The following is a 14292-nucleotide window of genomic DNA, read 5'->3' as shown; positions in this document are numbered from 1 at the left end:
CAGCTCTCACAGTATAAATAATAGCTACGGTATGAATCTTCTGAGGCTCCCTCTACCTGGGAAATACCTTTCCACCATGGGAAAAAGATGATACTCCCTTGGAAATTAACATATCCACTGACATTACAACACTGCAGGCACAGACTGCGAGTTTGGGATCAGGTCCAGGGGTGAAGCTGCTCAAGAGAAATGTCACATGTTTTCCAGACAGATCCACTAAAACGTACAGAATTACTGAAGCTAGCAGTGATTCAGAAGGCTAGAAAACAAGGGAAACTGCTTATGAGGTTCTAGTGGCTGCACTTTACGTTGCTTGCAATAGCAAAATATATTAAAACTCAATTTGTGCTAAAAAAATTTTAAAAGGGCACAATTTCAAAGCCACCTTCAGTTTTCCTGCCTGTAAAGATGGTGGAATCGCTGTACTTGCCCAGATACAGAATCTGCTCACTGACAACACCAATCTTCAGGACCTCTACTTTCCCTTCTCTGACATACACCACCTTTGGTAATATTGCTGCTGTTTGGTATTCTAACTGGCCTTGTTTTTACCTATGTGGGTTCTAGATCTGCCTGAAATTTGCCTGAAAATTCCTTGATCCATTGAGTCTACTGTGAACAGACGCAGCAGCTTCCAAAGTAGTCTGTTATATGGTGACAAAATATTTAAGGCTTGGCATAAACTAACCTTTCCTTATTAATGCTTGGTTGTCATTCTGACAACTCATTTCCAAACATTATTAGAAATTCTCGGTACTACAAATTCTCTGTTAGTACTTCGGAGGGAAACAAGTTTCCACAGATGCTCTGTGTACCTTCTGTGATATCAGATCTTCGCTAGAAAATTATTCATGAATACTTTGTTGTGAGTTAAGAACAAGTTGTTCTTAATTTTTCTGGCTCAGCGTTGATTTATATGGCTGTAAACAGAAACCTAATGCCAACATTTTTCTGTATTTCATTAAACTAAAATTACACAGTATAAGCCTTTCACAATTGTTTACTCCAAATAATGTCAAAGTAACCGCAAAGTCAATGCATTAGTGAAAGATGGGGAAGTACCTCTAGCACTTTTGGGCTCTGTCCATTCATACTGGGGTAACCTTTAAACACTGGATTAAATTCAATGGTGAAAATCCAGTAAATTAGATGCAAAATGATTCATGCGAACTGAAACCTGTGTGTCTCCTCTAACTTCTGAAAGCTTACAGCGTTCTTCTTGAACCCAACAGATTAAGATTATCAGCTACTTAAAGTTGTTTCTGTTTCATGTGGCAGCTGGGTGCTGGAGAAGTCTTCATGCTTTAGGGAAGTTCCCTGTTTATAGCTACATGTTCACAGCTATATATCTGCTCCCTGCTAGTCAACTAAGTATTTGAAGACAAGACTTCTCATCTGAATAGCACCTCTCTGTTTGCCACAACCTTTCTGTTTTGATGGCTGATTGTTTCAGTGCCCTTCAGTGTCATAGTCAAACCAGGTTTATATACAAACATAGTGCAGCAAAAGGATGTAAAGATTCACAAATGAAACATGAGAAGAAGCTGCAAAATGAAGTGCAATTTCTTACAGATGATTTCCTATAATCATAGAATCACAGAATGGTTTGGATTGAAGATACCTTAAAGATCATCTAGTTCCCACCCCTCTGCCACGGGCAGGGGCACCTTCCACTAGACCAGGTTCCTCAAAGCCCCATCCAACCTGACCTTGAACGCTTCCAGGAATGGGGCACCCACAGCTTCTCTGGGCAACTTGTTCCAGTGTCTCAACCACTCTCACAGTAAATAGTAACAGTAATAAAGTATTACAAAAGAAGAGACAGCTGCCATTCGACTATTCCCCATCTCCACAAAAGCAGGCAGGTCTACTTGCTGAAGAAGGCAGCAAGATACAATGAGGTTTTCAGCAGTTAAGCAGAATTGCCCCCCCTTGACTCCCCACTGCCGCAAAGGTAAGTAAGAAATGTACCTGAAGAGCAGGGTAGAAGAAGATCCATAACAACTGAATCCGCTCCTTTAGTGTAAACATTTATTTCATCTGTGAGAGGATGTCTGACCACTACTGACATCCTCTTTCTGATGGAATCAAAGCCCAATGTATGCAATACTTCAAAGCTTAATGTTCCCAGGTGAGGTAGCTCCACTGATACCTGGTCAGACAGCCTTCCAACCAGAGAACAGTTATATGCCCTTGCTGCATAGACAAGAGCAGCTTCATCTGGACTCTCTGCTTCATAACGGAGTTCTCCTTCCTCAGGTCCACCCCGTACAGCTGTCCTGCCTTGCTGGGAGCTGTAGCCATTGTTATTCATCTGTGCAGAGTATGCCAGCTTCTCTTCCAGTTTTAATAAAGTGCTATCCGTAGATGTAGATGAAAGCAGACTTAAACCAAATCTGTGCATTGATTTGCTTGTAGCTAGACTAGATGAACTACTGCTGTTAGAGCCAGAGGTCAAGCGACTTGGAGTGAATCTTCGTATGAAGTCTTCTATAGTTTTTACTGGAGATTTTAGTTCAAATCGATCTCTAACCTTTAAAAGGGAAAATAAACCAGTGAACAAAACCCAAAGAAAAGCTGTACAATAATTCTGACATGATATTCAGCCTAAGCAGCTCCAACTAAAGAGAATTTCTTTGAGAGAAGAAAGTAATGGTATTTGTATTTTGAGAAAGGAAAGTAAATCGACAAAACTTACTCAACAGCAAAAAAACCCCAAACTTACTCAACAGCAAAACAGAATTGTACCCATGTGAAAGCACATTATGTTTGTATCAAAAACCATTTTTTCTTCTTTCATCTCTTCAGATAATACTAATGGATAAATTATCAATGTTGCACTACCATCAGTAGTGCATACTAAAAGCTACCATTAGTAGGAAACACTGGCATTTGTGCATGTTCAGTGAAAGTAGAAAAAGAAAAGTTAATTGAGAAGTGTGGTATCTGAAAAGTTTTATGGGAATACATCAATGTCAACAACATCCTCAACAGGAACACATTGAAATAAATTATTTCCACTGTCTTCTCTTTCAGCATCAAAGCATTTTGCTTCAGTTTTACCACTCATCGCAGTTTACATAAATAATTTTTACAGATAAAATGTTATTAATAGTAATAGCATATTCATAGCAATACAAAATTATCGCACAGTGTAGCATTCCTGAAACAGCAGAACTGAGCATTCTCCAAATGTTTCCCTGGCATAAAACCATGTCATTCTGCAGACTAGTTCACTTTTTATTCCAAACTGCAACAGCCACAAATCATGGAATTTTCTCCCAAATGGAAATTCCAGCTCCTGGCTAGCTTTAACACTACATTTCATTATATTTTTGTCTTACAGATCATGTTGGGATTGCATTTTTGAAATTCTCATTCATCAATGACACTGGTTTAGGCTGATTTAAGCCATAATGATCATTATTTCTCATAATGAGCTTAAGATGAATCTTTTACACAATTTGAAAGTTTTACGCAACGTTTTTCAAGTATATTCTCTTCTTATTTTTTTTCCAGAGTATCTCATCCTTTTCTTAACTCAGTCCATGCATACAAAATATTCAGAGACAGCTTATATTCTTTTCTGGGAAGTCTTTAACATTTACAAATTAGTTTACACACATATTGACACACATACTTACATTGATTAAATGAGTAAGTTACAGCATAAGAAAATGGGAAAGTTTCAGAAGTATCCTGAAATTGTAAATGAAAGCATATCTTACCTTGAAGGTAAGTGAAATATCCCATTTAACAAATGCTTAACTAAACCAACTCAATCACATAGTTGTTCTAGGAGCTGTCTCACAACTAGTCATAGTTGTTTCTCACAAGAACAAGAGGTTTTAATTTCCTCAAATTACAAGATAAATTAGTATCAATGCAAAAGAGGCTTAAACTCTCTTTTGCTGATTTTTTAACCCACCTTCTGTCGGGGCTGATTAGGTGCAGTAACCACGACTGTATTACATATAGTCAAAGCGATGAAGAAATCAAAAATGTCACATAGTTCTGGACTCAGATGGGATAATGGCTGTTCATGGCTTCTCATGACCTCCAGATGCTTTGCACATTCATTCACCTTTTCTAACAATCTCGGGTCAGGTGTAATGTCCTTCTCCTAGTAATAAATAAGAGTGGTTAATACTTGTGATTCTGCAAATTTCCAAAGCAGCAATAAGCAATCAAAGCAGTATCAACATCAAGAGTGTTATGGTCGCCTTACACCACAGGGTGGAGCTGGAAAGGACTGTGAGACAATTCCAGACAATAAACAGTTAACAATGAGACTACTGATAGAAATGGAAATGTGAGTAACTGTGTTACCAACTTTTTCACTACAGATAATTTATAGCAGCAATATTCATCTACTTTGGGGGTATCAGATAGGAGAAGAGTTACATACTAATATACCTCCTTCTCTCCTGTCTAATTCAAGACATTTATTATCTATTATTAAAGGGTGGTATACTACAGAGACCACAAGAGTGAAAAAATTAGACAGCAATGATAGTCAAAGCTTGGACTTATATCATCATAACAAAATGAAACCATCTTGGATTGTTTGTTAAAGAACCACCATCTACACATTTGAAGGTAATTCATGTGTTTTTTTACACTGAAACACAGAGCACTTTCCACTCTATTTCATGAGCACTTTTCACTTATTAAATATATTTCTTGTCAGAGCAAACTCCGGTATTTCTTAACATAGAAGGAGGCAAGGATAAAGAAAGATTAAAAGGAAAACCAATGTAAGGCTCTTTCTTCAGCAGAATTTTATCTGCTGATGCTCACCAGCTGATGAATCTGAGCAACCACAGAACCCTGTGTGTAAAACTGAAGCTTGGAATTGTGCCAAAAGAGCTTACTCTTGATTGAACTGAAGCAGTTCCACCACTACAAACAGCACCATTCTGTGTCTATATTTGTAATTTGCTTTAAGGGTGAATTTGTGTCAACACTGAAACGCCGCAAAATCCCTAGACAGACACACCATGGCATCTCTAGTCTTATGACCATTCAGCCCACGTAGAACTTCACAGAGTAAAAACAATGTAAAAGAAATTTAATAATGTAAACTTGTAAGGACAAATTTGTCAACATTTTGAAATGTAAAGGTTTTTACTTTTTAAAATAGGACACATGCAATCCACTGATAACCTTGAATCACACTAAAAATTATGCTATGGTCAGCAGTATCTAAGAATTGGAATACATAGTGTCCAGCCCAGCACTTCTTAGTTTTAAAATCCTCCAACAAAAGAGAAAAGGCATGTGCAGGTCAATTAGAATCCCTGACCTAAAACCTTATGCTACTCTCAGCTTCTGTAGATAAAGGGAAGGCATACATTTTCTTTTCAAAATCAAGGTATAACTCAAACAAAGGTTTCAGATTGTCTTTAGCTCATTTCCACAAAGGAGACATTTCGGTAAGATCTATGTCAACACTTCACTGTTTTTGTAGAAACATCTGTGACTTCAGAATAAAAAATGTCAAGATGACGTCTGCAAGAGGTATGCAATGTGCTACAGATGTCTTTACCTTCCCGTTTTCAGGCCATAGTCTATCAAAAGATACAGGACACTGTGCTTTACAGTTGACTTACCATTGGGCTACTGAATGCAGTGTGCTTTGAAAGGATGCTTGCTCTTTTTGCTTCAGCTCTGCTACCCGTGCGCCGGTGGGTTTTGGTGCTCTGGCTTCTGTGTATTACTTTAATGCTCTGATGGCTGCAGATACTATCACGCTGGGATAGAGTCCCTCCTTTTGGGGCTGCCTCGTCTTCCTCAGAATCAGGTTCTTGGTACATCGCTAAGCGTTTGGCTATCAGTAAAAACACAGAAGGAAGAAGGTGTATATGTTAAATGTGGCTGAGAAAGAGGGAGAAGGGCATGGTGACTTTGTTCAAGTGACCTGTTTTTAATATTATACTGTGCTTTCACAGTAATAATGAATGATTTCATTATCAAGAGATAACAAAGTCTCTTAATTAAATGGTAGTATCTAACAGAGGATGCATGTAACATAATTAGAAACGTAAAGCAATCCACTGCCTCTCTCATCATCACACTCTCTCTGAAAGGGAGTTAAGACTCTGCAATAACTCACTGCATTCCTGACTGTTCCACAGCTCAGCCTGATGAAATCAACCAAATAATTTGGTCTTCACTTGCAGTCAGAGAAGGAAATAAACAACTGAGAAAATTTTCATGTCCTTTCCAACATAATATGTAAATTTCACAGAAAGTATTTACCAGCAAAAATGTCGCATATACCCAGTACCAGTTAACTGACATCTGAAATGTCCTCAGAACAACACACCTCCAGAGCACTATTGCCCTTATTCTATATACAGAGATGAGGCAGACAGCATAAAAAACTCAGTCAGGGCCATCTGCTGCCGAGTGGAGACATGAACCCAAATTCTTGACTCCTAGCCTAGTGTTAAAACCACTCTGGAGTCTGCGCCCTCCTCTCTGGACAGCATGATAGGCAGGACATTGCAGCATGCAGTATGAAAACCAGGGTAGCTTAGCCTGCTGCAACACTTGTTTCTATCTCTATTTGCTCCAGTGAGCAATACCTAGTTTACATGGAATGAAAGAGTGTTTTCTGATTGATCTATTTGAGGTGAATGCTTCCCCAGTCAAGAATTCGATTACAACAATTGATGTTAGAAACCAATCCTGGCAGTTTGATACATAGAAGTTAAAAAGGAAGCAGAAAGAAGAGGTGTGAAACTGCCGTGGAAACCAGTCCCTCTAATGACAGGCTCTGCTTAGGTCTAACTGTTGTAGGATGTACTTTTCCCATTCCTAAAGACCATGGGCATTTAATAATCTGGGTTGTTCATCAGGCAGACACATGCCACTCTAACAGGTACCTATTTATTTCTTAATTAGGTATTCATTGCTTTTCATTATACCCTCAAAATAATCCACACTATCCATTTATACAGTGCAAGTTACGTACTTGTGGCTCAACTCTGTTTTGGTTCTCTGGTGTAACAAATTAAGATTATCCCTATGTCTCTGGTGTAACAAATTAAGATTATCCCAATGTCAAATGACAAATCACTGTAAATTAATTATGTGAGTTAATTATTCAAGCATTTAATGAACACTAACAAAAGAATCTTCCAAAATACTTCCTGAAAAAGAATCTTGCATTACATATAGCAAATTTGGCATGGGATCACTTCTAATGTAGCTAGCTTTATGATCAAACAAAAATCCATCCTTGCCATCCAGTGCAATTTTCAAACATGTTTTAGCTGTCAGAAAGCAGCTGGAGGAGTTGAACTCAGACCACACACAGCACATGATGATAGCTCTATTAGCACAGTATCATACATCAGAGGTTTTTTCAACTCCATTTGGGTCACGTATAGGCTCTGTCTGAAATGTCGGAGCTGGGAGAGCTTCCCAGTCCTGCTGTGAATGCAACCAACAACCAATGGTTGCTGCTGTAACTGCATGCCCAGGTATGCAACACCCTACACTGCACTCTGGCTCCTGCTGGAAGAAGATGCAGGCCATGGAGGTAGAAACGGACATGGTGCATATGGAGACATGGAGAGGAGAATGCAGGGCGCACTGCAGATCACTTCTGCCCCATAGCTCAAAACCAGCCCTGCAGCCTCAGCCCTGAAGCTGATGTAGACTAACTGCAGATGATTGAGGACTTCCCTCATTAGCATTCTTTGGTGTGACTCAGGCTTTGCCGTGGGAAAGAGGTTGAGCAATGGCACATTCAGCACTATGAGAGCAGCTGCTCCTTCAGCCACAGAGCTGAAAATAGAAAAGCAAAGCACTATTGCCTGCTCCTTTCAGTGCCTACCTTGTCCTTTATTCATGTGACATAACCTAGAGGACAGCTCAAAAATTAGGGAGGTCATTGATCTCCTTGGCCCTTCTGTTGCATGGTAATGAGTTGCAAGGAGAGAAAGCTCACTTCAGCTGCACAGCCTGCTTCCTGCAACTTGTTGCACATGCTTTGGGACAGAGCAGTTCCAACCTGCCTCATCACTTTTGCCCACTAATTCTCACTTGCTTCTACTCTGTAAGCTGCTATGCATTTTCCCAGTGGAAGTGCAGATCCCTATACTGTGAATTTAATTCAAGTCATGATAGGTGTGTCCATATTAGGAGTCTACACTGAGGGCCCAAAGTGATCTGCAGCATGTTAAAGGCACTAATTCAGGTCCTTGACGAGCATGTGATCCAGGCTGCTCACTGTTCCCCCCAGCATCCTAGTGTGACATGTAGCTGCTCAGCCTCTCCCAGGAAAGCCATAAGAAAAGCTTGGATTTGCCATAGGGATAATCTTCCTCACTGGATGCTGGACATCTTAATGGTAGACTGACAGAACACTGAACTTCTTGCAAAAGGTAGTATTCCTTGACATGGGAAGGACAAGGGTACAATTATTCTTTCCACCTTTCAAAATGTGCTACCCAGTTGGTCCAACTCCCTCCCGAGCACAGGTTTCTTTTTTTTTTTTTTTAAAAGACACATTTCCCTTAGTAATTATACCTAATTTAAGCTTCTACTCTGAAAATACATCTTGAAATACATGAATCCAAAGACCCTGAACTGATTATAATTTTATTACATGTATATAAACTCTATAGTTAAGCAGACAATACATCTAATGCACAACAGTTATGCTTGTATATCATAGCTCTGTATTATTCATTTCTCTTTCTTCTTTCTTACATTACTTTAAAACATAATTTGATTATTCAACATAGCAAAAACTGTTTCCTAATGCAACACTTAGCTTATGTATTAGCATTATTCCAAGTCCTTTCTAGCCTACGTAATATTAACTATCTCTTGCTCTCTTTACAGGTTTTCATTGTAACACATTCGTTTAATTGTTCCTGCCACTAAGAAAAAGGAGAAACAGGGAAAGCAGATAAGAGACTAGAATCTCATTTAACCCAAGTCAAATGAAACTCCTTCAGTACAAATACTTTTATTTCAGTTTATACCAAGGTAAGCTTAACAATAAAAACCAGGCCTTAGCACCTTTCAACATTTTCTCCAGCACAGCCTTACACATTATGCAGCAAGAATTAAGAAGTATGAAGAAATAACGAAACCCAGTTCAATTGTTATGTTATGGCTAAGGTTCATAATGCTTCAGCTGTGCAAAGCGTGCTTCTTTGGGAACATGCTGTTCTCTCCACCCACTCAGCCCTCTCCGATTCAGAACCTTTTCCTGTGAACATTATAACCTGAAAGATTTTTTGTGGGATGCTTTTCAGTTTCAGGGCTGAAAACTGATGGCTTTGATCTTTTGTCTGATAGACAGTTTTTTATTAAGAGCAAAGACACAAACAACTTTGAGAAACACAGCAATGCAATTCATGAAAGTCAAATTTCACTATTCTGTACTTCATTTTATATTTACAACACAAAGATGAAAAAATAATTAATACTTATTCCATGAACTCACTTCTATCTTTCAGAAGACAACTGTAAGCTATAAATAAAACTGTAGTAGCTGCTAAGTATTTGAATATACATTCTTTTATTTTAAAAGCCCTTTTATTTTCATTATTTTGTTTTTGCTTTTTTTTCACCTTCCATAGAATCATAGAACAGTTAGGGTTGGAAAGGACCATAGGATCATCTAGTTCCAACCCCCCTGCCATGGGCAGGGAATGTTCTATGGTCCATGTTCCATGATAAGGCATCCATTTTGCAGGCAGATGAAGACACTGTTGCCACACAGCTAGATGTTCCACCAACTAGAAAAGAGGGATCACAAAACTCTTCAACGAGCTTCCCTTCAAGCAGAATAAAGCTGCAGACCCCCTAAACCAGCAGCCAGTGTGCAGGGCCCTGACTTCACCATGGAATAATTTCATTTTCCCCAAAGCACTGAATAAGGTTGTTACTGAACTGTCTTGATGTAAATCTAGATGTGCAGTACTTACACCACATTATTTCCTTATTATTTTATGAGTGCAAGCTTATCTCAGTTTGAAGTGCACTCTAGCATCTACACAAAGAATCAGTCAACCAGCTAGCATGCTATAAATTTGTACAAGTGTGCTAACATAATTTTAACTTTATTTACTTTGCAAGAACTTCCTCATAAGGACACATCTTGAGGTTAGAAAAACCCCAAGGTTCTCCTTCCTCTCCCCTCCTGGCATCCTCAAGGGCTTACAATAAGTTCTTCATTAAGACCTCTTTACTCATTTAGAAATGGATGCCATTTTCAAACAGTTCTGGAGATTTTCCAGAGCAATTGTAAGTGTAAGGGTGTGTTTAGAAAAAGTATTACCTGTCTGTAAATATGAGTTTGTCTTTTGTAGGACTTGAAATGGGTCTCTCCCAATGTATTGAGTTCTACATCTTCTGGCACTGGTTCTTTCCTTAAAGTTACCAATCCAATTTTTTTAAAAGCAATAACAAATGTAAAGAGAAACCACAAACAAGCTACCGAGTGGCTGAAACACCTACTTCTGCTAAAGGTTTAAATCTTTCTGGGGAAGGTCTAAGTGGACTATGCTGGTTTCTGAAGATTGTCAAGTTGTAAAGGTGGCAGATGAGAAGACCTTTGGGAATCAACAGCTGCAGGTACAGAAAAGGTTTCATTAATTTATTTTTTAAATAAATCCAATTCTCCAACGTGGCTGGAATGTGCAGTCTATGTTCTCTTGAATAGACACAAAAAGAGTAAGAAAGTTCCACTACAAAACAGCCCCTCAAACTAAGGAGATTTTTTTACTATAATGCACTTTCCTATGACAAGTAGTTGCTAGCCAATCTTCTACAAGAAAAAAAAAAAAAAAAGCAGAAAGAAACCCCTTCTTTCCCAGATTAAATTTTAAGAAACTTTGCTGGGGAAGAGAAAAATCACTGAAGTTTTCATCATCTGCCTTCACCACCATAAATTTGTCTTATGTTGTCTGGAGTTTTTTCAGTCACTGGAAGGAAGGAGAAAGAATGCAAATAATCCAAAATTCAGATTTTTCAGACTTGTGTGGTTGCTTTCATGGAGATTCAGCTCGTGTTTTGTCAAAAGTTCCATACAATGGGTGGCTAAAACTAGAAAAACAGATATCACACCCCATAGGCAAGAGTGCAATTAATTCAGCATTTGGAAAACAACTAGGACAGATGTCATGCCAAGAGCATCTGGTTGTCTCTAAATCATATAATGACTTTCAGAAGCACAGTCAGCTTTTGGGCACCTACTATCTCTTGTTTCGGCAGACAGGCTGAGGACATGACCAGTTCCAAGAACTGTTAGAAGTTGGCTACTAGCCAGGGAAGAGCTATGCTATGGCACCTTTATTGTACATTGTTCTGGGTTTGACATATATAGAGAGAATTTTTTTTATTTTTTTATTTTTATGGGTTTTTGGGTGCTAACATTCTTTTTGGCTAGGAGGAACTATTGATTGGAAGGATAATTCTGGGATTTAATCAGTGTATAGTGCCAATGGTTATTCCATAAATATCCAGGACATTTACGAATGGGATAAGCCACTTCCACTTGGAGTGCTTCATGATATACCCTGCTCCTGAATTAACACTTCACATATCAAGAAGAACCTTTGAAGAAGGCAACAAAACAGAGTTAACAACACAGGCCATGAAGACGTGAGGTGGGAATCCTCTTCACCTCTAGTTAGAATTCTAAGCCACAGAGAAATAGGCACATATTTGACAAGAAATGCAGATGTCTAAAACAGTTCTGATGAATTACATCCCACAAATGCTTAATTTTCTCCAGTAACTGTAAAGTCACAAGATAACTATATTCCATACAAATAACCACAATTACTTAAAAAGAATCCCATCCCTATCAACTTAGTCCCTGCAGGACTTAAATGGGCAGTGTGAATTCATGTAGTTTGATCCCAGCTAGTGTATAATTCATTGCCAAAATATTATAGATGACCTCAACAATGATGAATATTGGATAAACCTTACATCATGGAACTGTTGCTCAGTACACTTACACTTTCCCTCACAGCCTTCACAAGCATTCCTGGATTCCTCTTTGGTGCTAAGCTCTCACATAGCAGTACCCATGAGCAATACCTTGTACTTCCTCCAGTTGGCAAAATGCTTTTGTCCCATGCTGGTGCAATTTATTGGCCCCTATTACTCATGTTTTTGTCACCTCTTGTCTAGACAAAAACAATACAATACTCCTGGGCACAGTGCCATTAGCCTCATAAGAAACTTAGAGCTAACAGGGAATTCTGGAGGAAAATGTTTCCTCCAGCAAATTCATGAAAACTGCCCCTTGTTCTCTCTATTATCTGGAAGGAAAAAAATACTAAGTCTTGTTCAGGGTTTCAGTTTTTATTTTACAAGCATTTAATTGCTTCAACCCTGCATAAGGTCCACATAAACCTCTGTGATGAAAACCATGATTAGCATGTCCATGTCTGATGCAAGACAGAACTCTCCCTCATAATCATAAAGCTCACTTTTCACATGCATGGGGAATTCATATGGCTTTATGGAATAAATTTCCAAAGAAAATAAGGACGCTCCCAGCACTCAAGAAAAAGACATGCTGTCTCAAATATGCCATACAGCATCGTGTATGCCTTTTAAATAGCCCCCAGTCTGAAACAAAATGTGCTCCGCATAGGGAGAGGAAAAAGGGGAAAGACAAGCTACACATAAGCAAAAAGTCACACACATTGCTTAATGAACTAGTGGAAGGAACTCAGATACGCTAATGACAAATGCAGTACAACAATGCCTGTAGAATTGAAAAGAACGGGATGCCTGCTCATACATGTGAGCAGATTTTAGGGAGAAAAGCTTATAATGCAGCATAGAGAAAAATCTGTGAAAGCTATCTATTGACAGATATGCAGGAGTCCTACATTAGGCAGAAAACAATGGTCCCACAGAAAACTAAAGTTCCAAAGTGAGGAAATTTCAGATCTCTATCTTCCATTGTAGGTGTAACTTTCCCCCTCTGTGTGTGTGCATGGCTGAGCCCCAGGAATACAGGGCTTCTAGATGACTTCAGAGGAAAGTCTGCCAGAACTTTTTAGCATGAGAAAAAAGTGTGTTACATCTTAGTCTTGTTCTTGGATATGGGTGAATGGAGATCTTCTGACTGAAATTTCGCCCCCAGGATTCATGCCTGAGGCAAACATCTGGCATGGAAAACACGAACCAAATATTTAAGGCTTTTAAGCTTATCCATAACTGAAAACAGGATCTTATAATGAAAAGGGTCAAGCAACTGGAACAACAGGCACTGCTACCAGCCACAGCAGAGTAACAAACTTAGGCCAACTTGCTCAGAATAATAATATTTCTACCCTGAGCTATCTGTTTTTACAGTAGAAAATGATCTGTTATCTTTAGCTTTTGAATCTTGACCCATGTATAATTTAAAATTCACTTCTCCATCTAAAGTGCTACTCAGAATTTGATTCCAAGTAGCAAACCACTATGCCAGAAAAATTACTCAGATAAGCGAATAATGATCATCTTAGAAAAGATGATCTTATATAAGAAAAGGCACATGAATTTCCACTGTTTCCTTACATATGTGGCAGCCTCAGATCACTTGCCAAATGAAAGATTATAGAATTTTCTAATATATGATATCTTCAGCAAAACCTGAGACCAGGATGGCATCAGTTATAACATATGCCCCAAACATGGGGGGAATTCAGATACTGAGGTACAAGATATAGAAAAGTAGCTGACAAACAATTTGAAAGTAAGTACATAACCAATAAATGCCATTAATGCACTCCTTAAAACCAGAAAGAGCTTTGACAGACATTTTATCATACCTAAACAAGAAAGCTTTGGCAGCAGCAAGGATGGTTAGAAAATCAGACTGGAGAATAGAGCTAACAAAAGACTTGAACAAAAAACAGTTTTCACTGTGCTATTAATCTTAATTTTAGGGAACAAAATCAATAGAAATTATCATAATTTATACACAGAATGACAGAGAAATGCCTATTTTCTGTAGAGGACAATAAATTGACTAAAATACTTCGTATATAATATTGTGCATATGTTCTGCACCCATTTAAAAACTATTTGTCAGAAATGTTACACTGACTGGAGTTACAAGAAAGCCCAAACATAGCCATACATGAGAAGAATGACCAAAAAAAAAAAAAATCTGTTTATTTTATGTATTTATTTGACATTTCGGTTTCTAATGAAATTCACTCTTCTTTCATTAACATTTACATTGTATTCTGAAATTGTAAGATGAAAGTACAAACAAACTTAGATTTCTGTTGAAGAAAAAAGATCTGAAAC

The 14292-nt window shown here is 38.3% G+C and overlaps 1 protein-coding gene across 2 annotated transcripts in view; it reads right to left on the bottom strand.

The window, feature by feature from the left end:
- Positions 1 to 14292, bottom strand: part of ATP10A (ATPase phospholipid transporting 10A (putative)) — a 108395-nt gene that overhangs the window by 23277 nt on the left and 70826 nt on the right. For both annotated transcript variants that reach the window (XM_061377890.1, XM_061377891.1), the window contains 3 exons: positions 5613 to 5830; positions 3929 to 4123; positions 1972 to 2533 (listed from right to left, as the gene is read on the bottom strand). In XM_061377890.1, the coding sequence (XP_061233874.1) occupies positions 1972 to 2533; positions 3929 to 4123; positions 5613 to 5830 (975 nt within the window). The remainder of the gene's footprint in view (positions 1 to 1971; positions 2534 to 3928; positions 4124 to 5612; positions 5831 to 14292) is intronic.

The sequence above is a fragment of the Neopsephotus bourkii genome, unplaced genomic scaffold (genome assembly GCF_033783945.1).
Source record: "Neopsephotus bourkii isolate Nb327-2 ecotype Australia unplaced genomic scaffold, CSIRO-AGI_Nbou_v1 NB_1760, whole genome shotgun sequence".
NCBI lineage: Eukaryota > Metazoa > Chordata > Aves > Psittaciformes > Psittacidae > Neopsephotus > Neopsephotus bourkii.
Note: the sequence above shows the minus strand (reverse complement) of the source record. Positions and strands in the feature narration are given on the sequence as shown.